We start from the raw sequence: 17,293 nt of genomic DNA on the forward strand, positions 1-17,293 counted from the left end.
AGGGTTGCAAAGAGTCAGACGTGACTGAAGCGACTTAGCATGAACGCATGTACATTTCACGCTTGAGTTTCTGTATGGACAAAAGCTTTTATTTCTCTTGGGTAAATACACAGGAGTGGAATGACCAGATCATATGGTGGATGTATGCTTAATATATAATGTATTTATGCAAATAGATGTATAATATATAGTATTTCAATATAAAATATAATGTATATAATAGTAGTAAAACACACATAAAATTTATCATCTTAACCGGTATAAATGTACAATTCAATAGTGTTAAACATACATTGTTGTGCAACCAATCTCCTGAACTTTTCCATCTTGAAAAACTAAAAGTCTATCCTGATTAACCACCTCCCCACTTCCCCCTTCCCCTAGGCCCTGACAACCACCATTCTATTTCTATGCATTTGAATACTTTAGATACCTCATGTCTGTGGAATTGTAACAGTATTTGTCTTTTTGTGACTGGTTTATTTCATGTATAATGTCCTCAAGATTCAGGCATGTTGTAGCATGTGACAAGATTTCTTTCCTTAAGGCTGGATAATATAGACCGTGAATATAGACCAAGTTTTCTTTATCTATTTATTTATCAGTGGACATTTGGGTTGCTTGCACCTCTTGACTATTGGGAATAATACGGCAAGGAACATGGATGTGCAGATATCTCTTCCAGATCCTGTTTTCAATTCTTTTAGATATGTATAGACTGAGACACATACCCAGAATGTATGTTTGACTTTTTAAGAAGTTGCCAAATTACCTTCCAAAGTGATTGTATCATTTTACATTCCCAGCGGTGTATGAGGATTCCAGTTTCTCCACGTTCTCACCAACACTTGGTATGGTCAATCTCTTTTAGTTTTTGTGTTTAAAAAAAAAAAAATATTTATTTGGCTGCACTGGATCTTAGTTGCAGCATGTGGAATCTCTTAGTTATGGCATTTGAACTCAGCTGTGGTATGTGGGCTCTCGCTCCCTGACCACAGGTTGAACCTGGGCCCCCGGCATTGGGAGTGTGGAATCTGAGCCACTGGATTCCCAGCCACTGGAAGTTCCCTGGTCAGTCTTTTTAACATTAACCATTCTAATAGGTGTGCTGTGGTATCTTATTGTGATTTTAATCTGCATTTCCTTAATGACTAATAATGTTGAACATCTTTTCATTTGCTAATTAGTTGTTCAAGTATATTCTTTGGTGAAGTGTCTGTTCACTCTTTTGCCCAATTTCCCCCTAGACCTTTATTTGTTAAGCTTTATTTTTTTGAACTGTTTTAGATTTACAGGAAAAATGTGAAAACACTACAGAGAGTTTCCATATACCCCACATCTAGGTTTCCCTAGTATTTTATGTCTCACACTTGTTAGATACTATAGCATAGTACATAGCGCATACTATGGTATGTTGTTTATAATCAATGAGCCAACACTGATAAACTGTTACTGACTGAAGCCCATTCTGTATTCAGATTTCCTCAGCTTTCACCTCACGTCCTTTTTCGGACCCAGTATCCCCTCCGGGATCCCATGTCACGCCTAGTTGTTCTGTCCCCTCAAGCTCCTCTTGTCTGTCACAGTTGCTCAGATTCTCCTTGATTTTAATGACCGGTGTATTTTGGCCACCTGATGCAAAGAACTGACTCATTTGAAGAGACCCTGATGCTGGGAAAAATTGAAGGCAGGAGGAGAAGGGGATGGCAGAAGATGAGACGGTTGGCTGGCATCACCGACTCAGTGGACATGGTCTGAGTGAACTCCGGGAGTTGGTGATGGACAGGGAGGCCTGGCGTGCTGCAGTCCATGGGGTTGCAGAGTCGGACTCGACTGAGCGACTGGACTGAACTGTGCTGTGCTTAGTCGCTCAGTCATGTCTGACACTTTGCAACCCCACAGACTGTAGCCCACCAGGCTCCTCCATCCACGGGGATTCTCCACCCAAGAACACTGGAGTGGGTTGCCATGCCTTCCTCCAGGGGATCTTCCCAACCCAGGGTTCGAAACCAGGTCTCCCTCACGGCAGGTGGATTCTTTACTGTCTGAGCCACCAGGGAAGCCCAAGAATACTGAAGTGGGTAGCCTATCCCTTCTCCAGCGGATCTTCCTGACCCAGAAATTGAATCAGGGTCTCCTGCATTGCAAAGATCCTTTACCAGCTGAGCTACCAGGGAAGCACTTTGAATGAGCTACAGGCCAGATATTTTGTAGGATGTCCCTCGGTTGGGGTTTGCTTGATGTTTTTTCTCATGGTTAGACCGGGGTTGTGGATTTGAGGGAGGAAGACAACTGATGCGAAGTGCCATTCCCGTGACCTTGTATCAAGGATACATGCTGCCTACGTGACATCACTGATGACACTGCCCCTGGTCACCTGGCTGGGGTCGGATTTCTGGCGTCTCCACTCTAAAGTTGCTCTTTCTCCTTTCCATACTGTGCTCTTCGGAAGGAAGTCACTATGCAAAGCCCCCATGGAAGGAGTAGACTGTTTTCCACTTCTTTAAGGGCCGAAGTATCCACTGAAATTATTGGGAATTCTGCATGAGAGATTTGTCTCTTTCTTCCCCATTGACTTACCTATTCAATCATCTGTTTATATCACTATGGACTCTCGAGTACTTATTTTTCACTGTGAGTTATTATTCAGTCCTACTTTATTTATTTTGTTAGTCAAATTGTTCCAGTTTTGACCACTGGGAGCTCTTTCAATTGGCTCTTTGCCCATTTACAAAATGGAATTGGTTGTTTTCTTATTAAGAGCTTTTATGTGTTCTCTATAAATGCCCTTTTTCAGAAATACTATTTGCAAATAATTTCTCCCAGTCCATGATTTCTCTACCCAACTCCTTAAGAGTGTCATCTGAAAAGGAGAAATTTCTTATTTCAGTAGGGTCCATATTAATTGTTATCCTTTGTGGATCACGCTTTTGGTGTCTTTATCTAAGAAATCTTTGCTTCAGTCAAGATTAACCAAAAATCTTTCTCCTTTGTTTTCTTCTAGAGTATTTTTAATGTTTTAAAATACAAAGGTTTTATTATTAAAAATCAAATAACTGAGTCATGGTGAACTCAGTTCAATTATTTTAGGCAATTACAGTATACAAGGAGATTAACATTTACCAGTAAGAAAAACAGGTATAGGCAATTAATTTCTTAGAGACATTAGTGATTGGAAGGAGTCTGGGGAAAAGGAAATGTTCAGTCTATAAAACAAAACAAACAAACAAAATGACCCCCAAATTAAATAGAGCTATTTTTGCAATTTTATTAAAAATTCAGTGTTTTAATAATTAGGTGAGAAAGGATATGTGTCCTCCAAAGAGTCACTCTGCTTGCACCAAAAGACTTGGTTCTTTTTTTCCTAGTAGAGCAATATTTCCTTTTTATTTTTTAATTGAAATATATTTAGAGATATAATTGACACAGAGCATTATATTAGTGTCAGGTGTACAAAGTGAAAGTGAAGTCACTCAGTTGTGTCTGACTCTTTGCGACCCCATGGACTGTAGCCTACCAGGCTCCTCAGTCCTTGGAATTTTCCAGGCAAGAGTACTGGAGTGGGCTGCCATTTCCTTCTCCAAAGGATCTTCCCAGCCCAGGGACTGAACCCGGGTCCCCCCCATTGCAGGCGGACGCTTTACTGTCTGGGCCACCAAGGTGTATAGATGATGGTTAAAAGTTTGTGTATGTCACAAAACAACCCTCACAAAAAGTCTAGTTACTTCCGTCACTACACAGAGTTATAAAAAACTTTTTTTTTTCTTTTGATGGGAACTTTTAAGATCTACTCTCTTAGCAACTTTCAAATATTCGATAGAGTATTGTTACTTCTAACTCTAGGCACCAGGCTGCACCTTCCAACCTGTGACTTATTTATTCTATAACTGGAAGTTTGTACCTTTTGACCCCTTCCCCCATTTCTCTCACTCCCCACCATTCTTCCAGAGGCTTTTCATTTTTTTAGGCTTTCATTCACGTCTGTGACCTATCTTGAGTTAATTTTTTTATAAGGTACAAGATATAAATCTAAGTTCTTTATAAAGAATGGATATCATGTTATTCCAGTGTTGTCTGTTGAAAAGACTTCGCTTTCTCCATTGAAAGAACTTTGCATCTTGGGCTACAATCAGGTGTCTATGTATGTGATGGGTCTATTTCTGGACCTCCTGTTGATTCCACTGATGGATTTACCCATCTTTATGTCAGGACCATCCTGTCTTGGTCACTATAGCTTTACAATAAATCTTGAAACCTGGTAGCCTTAGTTCTCCAGCTTTTGTTCCATTTTCAAAGTTGTGTTTGTTATTCTAGGTCCTTTGCATTTTCATCTGAATTTTTAAAATGGCTTGTGAATTTCTACACTGAAAGCAATCACATTATATTTTTCTTGTCAACTAACTCTCTCATCCTCTGTAATTACCACCTCAAACCTTCTGCTCCTGACCTCCAGTCTTCTATTCTACCTGGCTTCCTACTTCACAGAGGAAACCAAAGCCATCAGAGGGGAGTTCTCTCGACTTTGCGCCACCAAATATACAGACTGACCCTTCTTTGCATATGTCTAGAGCTCACCCACCCTCCTGGGCTCAGACCCCATTCCTGTCTCGGAATTCTCCAATTTCTCATCATTCCCCTCTCTCTCCAACCTCAATCTCTCAACTGGATCCTTACCAGCAATGTTTAAATCTACCCCAGCCTTCTATCAATACCCAGTCATTCAATATAAATTCAAGTAAGTAAAGAAAGGCTATTGAAAAGCACTAATCCAGGAATTCGCTGATGGTCTAGGGTTAGAATTCTGGGCTTTCTCCACCATGGCTGGGTTCGGTCCTTGGTCAGGGAACTGAGATCCCTCCAGACACATGGCAGAAGCAAAACAAAACCAGTGACAAGCACTCATCCTGTTGATGAGGATAATTTGGGAAACCATTTTTTGCAAACACCATGCCGATGTCAGGGGTTAGAAATGCCACCTGTGACCCCATGCTGTTGTTTTTCCTAGATGCTGCTTATCTTAATTCTCCTTCCAAGAGAGTGATTTTCCCCCGGGTAGAAGTGTACTGCCAGATAGAACTCGCTCTTGGCAACCAGTGTCCTGAATGCTGTCAACCGAGCCTCCGAAGAGAGCCGGCCAGTCCAGAAGAATCCAGACAGCTTCACACACAGTGGGCTCCCAAAGGGGATGGGAGGGGTGGCCGCAGTGCACCTCTGTCCCCACCCATGCAGGCGCCCGAATCCACATGTGACTGGCCGGTGGAGGCACCTGCTTCGTCACCTGCACCGCCACCAGCCTCATCACCATCACGTTCTCCAACTGACTTGCCACCTGTGTCACTCCCAGCTGTGCCCTTACTCCCCAGCTCAACACCTGGGCTGTCCCCTGTATCACCATCACAGCAGATACAACCGACTGCATTACCACCCAAGTCCCCACCCCGCCAGGCCTCTGCGTCCCCCAGGCCACCCCTGCGACCTTCCACTGCGGGGCCACCTCCGGTGTTGCCCCGACATTCTTCTTCAGCATCACCTGCACAGCCACCTGTGGAGGAACTGGGCCCAGAAGAGCCCCGAGGTATGGACCCTTCTGGCCTCTCCCAGCTGCCTCACATCCGGAGCCCATTGGCAAGTGTGTAATGATGTGGTAGCTATAGCCATTGCTTTAGAGGGGTGCACCGGTTAGTCAGCCCTTAGCGTCAGTGGCTCTACTGGCTATGAGGAGGGGCCACTGCGAGAGGGCAGTGTGCTTGACTTTTTGTTTTTTCCTTTAGTTTGTGCGTCGCTTCATTCGTGTCCGACTCTTAGCAACCCTGTGGACCATAACCTGCCAGGATCCTCTGTCCATGGCATTCTCCCAGCCAGAATGTTGGAATGGGTTGCCACTCCCTCCTCTAGGGGATCTTCCCGCCCCGGGGATCAAACCTGTGTCTCTTATATCCCCTGCATTGGCAAGCAGGTTCTTTACCGCTAGTTCCTGTCTAGTGATTCTCAAAGTGTGGTCCCCAACCAGCGGCAATAGCCTCACCTGAGAACTTGTTAGAAATAAAAACTCTCAGGTCCTACCGCATACCTACTAAATCAACAGTTCTAGGGGTGGGATCCAGCTGTCTGCATTTTTTACCAGCCCTCCAAGTTCTTTTGCCCTCTCATGTTTGAGAACTGCAATTCTAGTAGATTTTTATTGTGAAAGACACTGTGCCAGGGCAGTGGTACTCACAGAGCAGTCTGTGGACCAGTGCCAGTCTCTGAATATCTGTTACTTGTGTACAATGAAATGAGTGCAGAAAGTGAGAGCAAGCGTTTCGAAATGTTTATAGCAATAAGATAGAGCCATGACATCCAAGAGTTTCATCATTTTCTACTAGTTCCTTTGTAATGCATTTTACCAAAGTACTAGTCCATTATGGATTGTAAGTATGATTTTTAGAAATTGGTTCTTCAGGACAAGTAGTTTGAGAAGCACCTCTCTGGGGGCTTCAAAGATGAACTGTTCTCAATTCCTCACTCTCAGGAAATGTCCCTTCCAACAGAGGGAAGGGCATGGATGCTAACTTCAAAAATACAAAAAGAAATTCTTAAGTACTGTGTAACCAACAAAAACAGTGTTGAGGGAACTTACAGAGAATAAGATCACCTCTCTCTGGGGGAAATAAGGAATGCTTCTCAGAGGTGAGGGGTAATTTGAAAGGGGCAGGATTTTGACAACTGTGGTTTGTGGGATCTGACCAAGTAGAAAGAACATTTCAGATTTTGTTTATTCTAGAGGTCTGGGTGCAGAGAAGGAAGGTACAAGGCACCTTCGGTGTGAAGAGGACACCTGCTTGGCCACTGTAGATGGTCTGGGTGGTGACCAAGGGAGAAAGGTCCAAGTGATGGAATGAGGCCAGGCTGTAGGGTCTTCATGGTCCATCGGCTGGGCTTTCATAGTTATTATGATAAATAGGAGCACAGGTTGGCAAGGCTTCCTTCTTTGTGATTCCGCCCCGGGTCAGGTGTGACCCCCTCCTTTTCTGGAGTAAGTTCACTTTGTCTTTTCTGTTTTCCTTTTCTTTCCTTTTTTTTCTTTCTCTCTTTGGGAATAGGTTCACTTTGCCTTTTATTTTGTTTTTTCTTTTCTTGTCTTCCTTTCTTTCCTTTTTATTTTTTTTTAGAATAGGTTCACTTTGATTCTTTTAATCACAAGACAAACATACCAGAACATTAGGAGTCAGAAAGTTGTTCAAAGTGTTTCACTTGCTCTCTTATTCCCAGTTAAATAAAATGCATTTATTTTATGTTATCACACCAGTGCTTAAAGCCGGCCATCTTCAGGGGCCTGAATAATCATGGGTCTGGAGTTGGCAATCCTCACTTGTATCGGGGGTGGGCAGAGAGTACAGATAGCCCAGTGGTTTTCCACTAGAGGCAATATTACCCCAGGAGACATTCGGCAGCACCCGGGGACATTTTTGGTTGCCACCTGATGGGAAATGTAGTCGGGAGAAGCCGGGGATGCTGCTAAACATCCTACAGTGCTCAACCCTTACACCAAAGACTAGCCTGGCTGGTGGCGTCAGTAGTTCTCCGGTCGAGAAGCCCTGCTGGGTCTCAGCGGTGACATCTGAGGCCATCAGGGGGAGTTGGACAGAATGCTGCCCTCAGGGGTTCATGTTATTTGTTGTTTTGCCATGTTATTGTTGGGGGTGGGAGTGTTGCAGAAAGTCCTGGGAAAAATCCATAAACAAAGGAACCACAAACAGATCTGGGCAAGTGAGGGACAGCCAGCAGGTCCCCAGATGAAAGATCTCCAAGTTCCTCAGATAGACGAACGTGCTAATCTATTCCATATTATTATCATTTACATGTGTTACATAATTACACCTTAATATTCATGTATTCTATATCCCCATACTCGTCGGAAACATGCAAAGAGCTTACTTAAGAATAGTGGCCATAACGAGATTTCCCTGGTGGGCCAGTGGTTGACTCCACGCTTCCGACGCGTGGGGAGTGGATTTGATCCCTGATCAAGGGAACTAAGATCCCACATGGCCGCAGCATGGCCAAAAAATTTTGAAAAGAATACTGGTCATGAAATGATTTGTATTTCCTATTCCGGTAAAGAAGACAAAAAAAGCATCACAGAAGGCAGATGATGGAAGGTTCAGGCCCCTGTGGGGGATTTTCTTGAAAACTTTCCCTAATACAACTGGCTGCTTTTTAGGAGAGAATTACGCCAAGGGTTAGCTTCAGGCCTTCCCGCAGATGCCGCTGCCGCCCTGGATCTCAGTCAAGTCCCCAAATATGTTTCTGGTCCCAAATATGAGAATTTAAGAAAAAGAGTTTCCAAACATTCTCACTTTCTTCTTATTGTTATTTCAGAAATGACTTAAGTACTCCTCCTCCCCGTCCCCATCTCACTCACGTCTTCTATATTTTTATTTTTGGCTGTAGCTCCCTTTGCCTCTTCAAATTCGAAAAGCACCGTGCCTCTGGCTAATGTGAAGGAAACCGCCAGCAAACCTCACGCAGTGTGAGTGTCTCCTTGACTGGGGACAGTTTCTTTCCTTCGGTCGGGGAGGGGGCCCAGCTAAATAATACTTTCCATCACTTTAGCTGCCTGGGGATCCTCTTCTGGATGTGATTACAGACCACCGCCTCCCTTTTCTTTCCTTCAGTGGGGGGACACGGGGACATGAGTCTGTTCCTGCCGACAGCGTCATCCCCCAGTCCCTGCTCTGTGCACTGGGGGGGTGTACGTCCTCTGGGTGCGGTGGGGGAGTGTGCACGCTTCCTCACACCTGATTCTCGGGGATGTCTCAGGTCAAGAGAGCTGGCAGGCCTGCTGCACCCTAGCCTTGGGTGGGTCCTGCACAGTATAATTAAGGGGACTCTACCCCAAATCTCCCTTAATCCAACTTATTTTCTAATAGCATAAGAACGGGGCTAATACTGCTATGTTGCAGATTGTCTCCAGAAAATCTGCTTTCATAATGCACATCAACCGTCTGGGTTGCGTAACGTGTGCTCTGTTGTTACCCTTGCAGCTATTACGAGACGGCCGGGGAAGCTTTTTTTTTTTAACCTCTCTGGGAATCACAATACCCAGACTCCCTTGCTGACCGAATGCCAGTGGGGTTGGCCGGTGGAAGGCACCAGCAGGAGATCAGAGAGTAAATCAGGGTGTTGCTGTTCACCAACCTCATCCCTCCCCTCCTTGGGGTAGCTCTGGCAGTGGCTGAGTTTTCCTATGGCCACAGAGAAAAGGGCCCAAGGCACTTTTATTTTTTATATTCTCACTCAATATCATACCCAGGATATTAAAACATACCTGCTTCTCACATTAAGTACAGTTTTAATTATAAAATTTTTGGAAAAAGTTTACATACATAATTTTGTGCTTGGACGTAAATTATACGTTTTATTCACATGATCGCTTACTTTATTGCATTGATGTGTAACTATAACAGTTTGAGTTTCATTTGACTAGTGGGTATGATGTTCCTTAGATAAACATTCATTGATTACAAAGCAAAAGTTCAGCCAGGGTTGAGAATCATAATATTGGTGTGTCTGTCTCCCTTCTGAGATGGAGTGGAGCCCTGTCATTAACCAACCATCACGTCATCTCTTTGTCCAGGGAGAGCCCTGCTGAAGAGTCCAACTGGGTGAGCAAGGTATTCAAGAAGAGCAAGCAAAAGACAAGTGGCACCAGAAAAGGCTACTTAAGACATCCACGAGCCAAGACAACAGGCAGCAAAGTGCAGTGAGCCTGGTTAATGTTTCTAATTCCACAGGAAGGGAACGGTCTTCAGGAAGATTATAGGGGTAGTGAGGGGGGTCACTTTGAATCATTCCTGGAACTTGAACATGGGGGTGTAGTGAGAAAAACAGGGAGAGACTAGATGTCATGAAGTTCATATTCTGAAAGAGGAACTAGAGTAAATGAACTAAATTATTTGCAATATAATTTTTAAAGCACAGTGGCTTATTTATAAGTTCATAAAGTTTATAAAGGGTCTAAGATTACTGGGGACACTTACGAGGAACAGAGTCAAGAAGACATTCTGAAATCGACTCTTCTTGAGTTTTTTAATAAGGGATGTAGCTCTGAAGATGAGAGCAGGGTAGGGAGGGCAGGGGAAAAAAGGCAGATATTCTTGAGTTTATCCCCTAACTTATGGATCCTTAGGGTCTTACAGGTGGTGCTAGTGGTAACAACCCTCCCTGCTAATGCAGGAGACAGAAGAGACTTGGATTGGATCCCCGGGTCGGGAGGATCCTCTGGAGGAGGGCACGGCAACCCACTCCAGTACTCTTGCCTGGAGAATCCCATGGACAGAGCAGCCTGGCAGGCTACAGTCCATGAGGTCGCAAAGAGTTGGACACAACTGAAGCGACTTAGCACAAGGGAGGTCAGTAAGGATCAGAATGAGAAGCTGGGCTTCGGAGTTGGATGCACCCAGCATAAAATCCCTGGCTCAGCCACAGTCTTACCCAGGGAGCCTGCTTAGGACTCTTGGTCTTTCTGAGCCTCTATCTCCTGATCTGTAAAATAGGGCTAATACCAACTTGTAAGGCTGTTGTGAGGGTTTAGGTCAACTGTGTAACTTGCTTCGCAGAGTGCAAGATGTGTAAGAGCAGTCAATAATTAATAGATATTATGGTTATAACTCCTAGAAGTTAACTAGCTTCTTCTTAGCTTCTGAATAGAACTCTACTTAAAGAAGATGGTTCTTTGGGACGCTAGTCCATCTGCTATCTTCCGGAATAAAGTTGCTATTCCTTGTCCCGTGCTAAAGTCACTTCAGTCGTGTCTGACTCTTTGTGATCCTATGGACTCTAGCCTGCCCAGACTCCTCTGTCCATGGAGTTCTCTAGGCAAGAATACCAGAGTGGGTTGCCATGCCCTTCTCCAGGGGATGTTTCCAAGCCAAGAATCAAACCTATGTCTCCTCTATCTCTTACTTTGGCAGACAGGTTCTTTACCACTAGCACCACCTAGAAAGCCCATTCCTTATCCCAGAGGGGGGTAAAAAAGAACTGTTCTTAAAAACCCAACCAGTGGGTGCTCGTGTGACTCACCATGTAGCGTTCCTAACTCTTGCCAACCTACAGCTAAAAGTCCTGACCAGTGTAGGCCTGCTTCTAATTGCTCTTGACTCTATTAGGTTGTTTTGGCTTAATTAGTCAAACTTTACTGAGCATCTGCTAAATGCCATGGGGTCACAAAGAGTCAGACACAGCGGAGCAACTAAGCACAGCACAAATGCCAAGCACTCTTCCAGGTTCTGGGGAGATCAAAGATGAATTCAGGGACTTCCTTGGTAGTCCAGTGGTTACGACTCCTCAGTCCCACAGCAGGGGCCATGGGTTCAATCCCTTGTCAGGGAAGCTCTGCAAAAAAAAAAAAAAAATAAGATATTGGCTGATACGGCCAAAAATGTTTGCCATGGCAGTATAAGGGACTTCTCTGGTGGTCCCTAACTCTGTGCTCTCAATGCAGGGGGCACAGGTTCAATCCCTAGTCAGGGAACTAAGCTCCTGCATGCCTCATGGTGTGGCTGAATAAAAGCACAATAAATTCAACTTGATCCCCAACTTTGAAGATTTACCCTAAAGTTTGATTTACATGGGTTTAATCCTTGGGTTGGGAAGATCCCCTGGAGAAGGAAATGGCAACCCACTCCAGTATTCTTGCCTGGAAAATTCCATGGACAGAGGAGCCTGGTGGATTACAGTCCATGAGACTGCAAAAGAGTTGGACGTGACTGAGCAACTGAGTGCACAGCGAGGGTGTAGGACTCATAGGGAAGTTGCTGGTTTCTGGAACTTATGGGTGGGATCAATGCAGCCTGGAATTAGAAACTCTGTTCCTTGGTCTCCAGCCTAAACACTTCCCTGACCTTTCAGTCTATCTCTAGGAGCTCAGGGTCAGGTGTGGTCATGAGGATGTAAGAAGGTCTGCCTTGGGTGTGCGGAGCTTCCCTGCAGCTGGGGTGCTCTCTGGGATCCAGGTCCAGACTTGGCTCCCTGACTCCAGAGCCACACCTCTTGCCGTGCTCAGAAGAGTGGGAACCGTGCACTTCAACCAGAGCTACCTTGGTTGATAAACTTCTAGGAATCAAGGTGTTGTACAAAGAAGCAGGATGTGATAAAAACAAACAAAACGATTTTCATAAGCTGTGGGAAACCTTGTTGTCAGTGAGTCACACATCCTGCGTGCAGTGTTCCTTTATAGAACAAGTTAATGAAACTACTGGGAGGCAATATACCAACTGATCTTAAGCAATTCCTTGCAGATTTATTGCTTTGAGTTGCAAAGACAAGGTTAGGGGACAGGGGGAGGGGGGAAAATATATATATATAAGGCATAGAAAAATAGAAGTGATCCAGCAAGAGAAAAGACCTGTTCCGAAACTACAGTCACAGGAGACACTGCCACATCCACTGGCTAGTCCTGGGGAAACTCCTGGTCTCCTGGTAGAGGAAAGAGTCTAGAATAAAAGCTCAGGATAGATGTTCTATGTATTACTCTGGGTGTGTCTGTGTCTGTGTATGTTTTAAATCAAATGTTCAATCTATACTCTGGCATGGGTTGTATTAGTCAGTTATTGCTGCTTTGATAATGCTGTATAACAAACAGCACTCTCTCCTGCACCACCCCAGCCAAGATCTCAGTGGAATACAGAACAAACATTTTACTTTTCTCTTTCATAGGTCTGTGAATTGGCTACGATAGCTATGCGTAGGCTTACAGCTTGGGGTCAAGTCTGTCCCTGTCCCTTTTATTCAGGACCAGCAGTAATGCCAGATCTGCTCTTCTCCTGGAGCATGGCTAGATACATGTATCAGCCTGGCTTTCCTCTGCTGGCCTTATCTCTCCTCTAGTAAAAGTTCAGTGGTCATCTGACTCAGGGTGTATAACTGGCCTCAAAGTAGAAAGACAGATTGAGAAACTGAAATACTGCCTACAGGCTGCAGATGGAAAAGGAGGAGATCCGGCTTGCTGATTGTTACTCACACCCTTCTTTTTTTTTTAATGTTTATTTACTTTTGACTGTACTGGGTCTTTGTTGCTGTGTGTGGGCTTTCTCTACTTGCAGCAAGCGGGGGAACTCTCTAGTTGCAATGCCGGGGCTTCTCACTGTGGTGGCTTCTCGTGTGGAACATGGGCTCAAGGCACTCAGACTTCAGTTGTTGCGGCTCATGAGCTCTAGAGCTTGGGCTTGGTTCTTGCAGTGCACCGACTTCGCTGCTCTGCAGGATGTGGGATCTTCCCAGGCCAGGGATCAAACCTGTGTCCCGTGCACAAGCAAGCAGGTTCTTAACCACAGACCAAGTCTGTCAGACTCCCCAAATTTCCGCTATTAGAGAACCTTTCCTTTGAGTTACTATGGAACCTCCCCCTATTCAAAGGTAAATTTATACAACCTTGGAAATCAATGATAATCCAATGAAAAATTTGTAATAGGTGAATTTAATAATGGCTAAAACGTACATCGTAGTTATTATATTCCAAGCACTGTGGCACAGACAGGTTAAGTGACAAGCCCAAAGTTACACAGTTGGTAGATGGCAGAGCCAAGATCTGAATCCAGAGCGTCTGTTGCCAGGACCCAGCCTCCAGGGTAGAAGGAGCACTGGAGTGAGAGTCAGAAGTCACAGGGTCTAGTGTAGCTCCTCCATTTGGGCAGGGAGAGGCCTGGAGAGCCACTCGGACACATGGCAAGGGGTAGGTCAGTCTGGCTTGGGTGCCACGCTAAAGAGGCTGAACTTCGTCTGTGTAGCTGGGCAGTCATGAGAGGATTTAAACAACAGAATGACACAGTCAGATTTGAAAATTATCCACGAGTACCCCAAACCCACATCCCAGCATTTCTCCAAGATGAGTTCTGCAGGTGTCTCCCTGCCCAGAGAGGGCAAGTGACTGGCTCAGGGTCACACAGCAAGTGGAAGAGGGCTTGAAAATCAGGATTCCCAGTTCCCCCTTCTGGCCTCATTGCCTCTCACATGTGCTTCCTCGGCTTCTCACATCCAGGTCTGCCCCCTGTCCACTTGACTTCTCTCTGATCTCCACCTCCGAGACAGTCTGGGTCGCCTACAAGCCTCATCCCAGCCGCATCCAGGAATACAGCTGCCCTGAGGTGTGGAACGCCCCAGGGTGTCCCTGGGGGCCAGACACTGCCGGTCCTGTGCCAGGACGCTGTGGTGACCTCTGAGCCCCGTCAGCCCATCTTTCTTTCTGCCCCCACCTGCCTCTTCCTGGTCAGGGTCAAGGCCAACACTAGCCTGTAGAAAGCCTTGTGCACCAAGAAAAGAGCACCCTTTCCTTGAGAACGTGACTGCCACCTGCTGGAAAGTTGTTGTAATGTGCTGATTTTTTTTGAGCAATTGATGACCGTCTGCTTGAAAACTGCATGAATGGCCGCATAAACATGTCTGTGACGTGCCTGCCCTTTTGTACTGGCAGCACATGCTTGTGCAGTATGCAGTCCACACAACTGTGCTCAGCATACTGGAGACCACTCCACCTCTTCCTGAAAAACCAAATATTAACCAGACTTTGTAAGTCAAAAAATATGGCAAATGCGCTTTCACCAACTCCTGCTTTGCAAATGGAACTCTGCTTTTGCAGAAGACCACTTGTATAACAAAGTAAACTCTTGAACTGGCTTTTGATACAAATTGAGATTTCCTATTTCCACATATCAGTGTGGCTATTTGCTCAGGATGCCCAAAGCATATGAAGGTGTGAGCAGTGGTCTCGGTGGATATAAGGGGAGGGAAGTACTAGATTTGGGACTTGGCGATGATGAATTTGTGTCCTTTTTCTAGGAAACTGTGAGCCGAGAGAGGAAACTTGAGCTGAAACGGGAGAGAACCTGACGCTCGCGAGGCTGAACCTTCTCCTCACTGTTCTCAGACGCCCTCCTTTCACCCCAGGCCTTGCAAGGACTGGGGTCCCACCCACTACCAAGCCTGTTGGGGTAAAGGATCCTGCTTCCCCCAGGCAAGAGCCTTCCGGTCTAAACATCCTCCCAGCTTCCCTCTGGTCCTTCCGCTACTCTGCTCTGGACAGACAGATGGACGTCAGAACAGACAGTAAGAGTGGGCAGCACAGCCTCCTCCCAGGCAGCTGGGCTCTGAGTCCTCCTCCCAAGCCAGCCTGAGTTTGCTTCTTGGAGACCCTCGTCCTCTCCCAGGAGGTCATCCATGGGGCAAAACTGTCGGGGGTCAGGCAGAGCTGAGCCATGGACACCCTTTCCTGTTTCCTGCAGTGTCAAGAGACCACATCTGCTGTTTGTTTTTTGTTCACACAATACACAAAAGGCTTGACCTGGAACCAGCAGACTCCATCTCGGCCACTCATGGGAATCCCCTGGAGGCGCTAACCAGGTTTTACCCCGGGGATTACTGGTGCAGCTGGGGGAGCGGGCGGCCCGGCCTTCCCCCAGTCCTGCTGTGCTGACAGAGGGGATGGGAGGCCGTGTGTGCCCTCCCTTCCCCTTTCCCAGCCCAGAGGGCAGACTCTGTCTGCTGTTCACACCTGAGTGAAAACGATCCACAAGAAAGAGGTCTTTAACTTCAATTTTTGCAGCCTGTCCAGAAAAATAAAGTAAAATAAAATTAACTCACTGCTTGTGGATAACCTCTGGCTCCAGCCAGACCCAGTAAGGAAAAACAGGCTGTTCACAGGCCTCAGATGCATTTGCTCAACAAATCCTAGAATGCAAATCCTAGAAGACTAGGTGGAAGAAAGCCCTGCACTGTGGCCCCTGAGAAGGACGCATGCAAATTTAAGCCCAGGTGGGTGGGAGGCTATGGCATGCAGGCGGGTGGACCCTACACTGAACAGGACCATGTGAGGGAACAAGAGTCTACATCCATCCTCTTCAGACGGATCTACCTGGAGGAATCAAAGTACCTTTGAGAGGCCTGAGAAGAACCAAACCTCAGGTGTTCTAGCATCTGCTGCCTTGCTCAGTTCTGTGGCTCCGCCAGTCAAGAGAAGAGCCCCAGGAGTCAGGTGGAGTGGCCCTGCTGCCTTCAGGCCTTTCCCTAAGAAGGTCTTGCTGTTTGCAAGTAACTGTGTGCCCAGAGGCCCTGGGACACGTGAGCCAGGGAGGGAGGGTTCCAATCTTGCACAACTCAGGAATGCTTATTCCCTAGTGTGAAAAGGAGAACTGAATATAATATTAACTATTGCTCTAACTCAAAGCCTGTATTTGAGCCCAGATGCTCTAAGGTAGTTAGAGAATTGTTCTTGCCTGAATTCCAGGGTGGCTAGAGAAAAAAAAAAAAAAAAGATACAGGACTCCTTGTTAAATTTTAATTTCAGATAAACAATGAGTAATTACCTCGTGTAAGGGTATCCCCAGCATTGCAATTATTTGTTGTCTATCTGAGGTTCAGATTTAACTGGGCCACCCATATTTTTCTTTGCTAATTTTGGCAGCCTTAATAGTTCCTCTCTCCTTTTTATGCCTTGGAAAAAGAAAAAACAGCCACAGGAATGGGTTGTGTTTTGAAATCAGAAGGTGTCACTGGTGCCAAGGCCAGAACACTTACTAGTTTTCCAAACAAGCGTATCTTAGTGACGCCCATAGCGCAGTACCTCCTGCAGCCCAGCTAACACCCAAACTCAGCCAGTTCTCTGCTGACCCCCTTACCCCATTATCTCTGGGTTTGTTTTTTTGTGGAGTTGGTTTTTTCTTGTTTTTTTTTTTTTTTTTCTTGCCACCCAGATTGCACAGGATCTTAGTTCCCTGACCAGAGATTGAACCTGCGCCCTTGGCAGTGAAGTTGGAGTCCTAACCACTGCACGACCAGAGAATTCCCACCTGTATCTCTGACCCACCCAGTTAGCCTCCTGACTTGTCAGGACACTAAGAGGTTAGGTCATTACGTCCTGTTGTCACTTGCCCACCTTTCAAAAGCCTTTCAAAGCAGCAGGGTCTCCCTTGCGCCTCAGTGCTCTTGAGGCCTCCAAGGTGAGTGGAGGGAACCCCACTCTCACACCATGTCCCACAGTCCTGTATTCCTCTTGGCGCAAGACTGGCACCGCAGCCAGTGAGGGCTGTGAGTGTCCCGAGAGCAGGGGTCGTGTCTTGCCTCTGTGGATTCCGCAGAGCTGGCACTAGACTGGACACAAAGATAAATGTTGGCTGCGGGAGGGCAGGCGCTGCAGTGGCTCTCAGAGCAGCGTCCTTGGCGGCTCTGTGAGCAGCTGGCTGTGTGGCCTGGAGCACTCCCAGCCCCAGCGTCCTTGTCCGTGAGACAACGATAGTGCGGCTGTCTCCTGCCCTTCTCA

The 17,293-nt window shown here is 46.0% G+C and overlaps 1 protein-coding gene across 4 annotated transcripts in view; it reads left to right on the forward strand.

Annotated features, from left to right (window-relative positions):
• Positions 1 to 15,613, forward strand: part of PNPLA1 (patatin like phospholipase domain containing 1) — a 52,183-nt gene extending 36,570 nt beyond the window's left edge. For 3 of the 4 annotated variants that reach the window (XM_042237077.2, XM_042237078.2, XM_060403598.1), the window contains exons 6-10: positions 5,006 to 5,575; positions 8,434 to 8,512; positions 9,620 to 9,745; positions 14,021 to 14,126; positions 14,818 to 15,613. In XM_042237077.2, coding sequence (XP_042093011.1) covers positions 5,006 to 5,575; positions 8,434 to 8,512; positions 9,620 to 9,745; positions 14,021 to 14,126; positions 14,818 to 14,868 — 932 coding nt within the window. In that variant the 3' untranslated portion in view covers positions 14,869 to 15,613. The remainder of the gene's footprint in view (positions 1 to 5,005; positions 5,576 to 8,433; positions 8,513 to 9,619; positions 9,746 to 14,020; positions 14,127 to 14,817) is intronic. The other variant, XM_012100555.5, reaches the window with a different exon arrangement.
• The last annotated feature ends 1,680 nt before the right edge of the window (positions 15,614 to 17,293 follow it).

The sequence above is a fragment of the Ovis aries genome, chromosome 20 (genome assembly GCF_016772045.2).
Source record: "Ovis aries strain OAR_USU_Benz2616 breed Rambouillet chromosome 20, ARS-UI_Ramb_v3.0, whole genome shotgun sequence".
Classification (NCBI taxonomy): domain Eukaryota; kingdom Metazoa; phylum Chordata; class Mammalia; order Artiodactyla; family Bovidae; genus Ovis; species Ovis aries.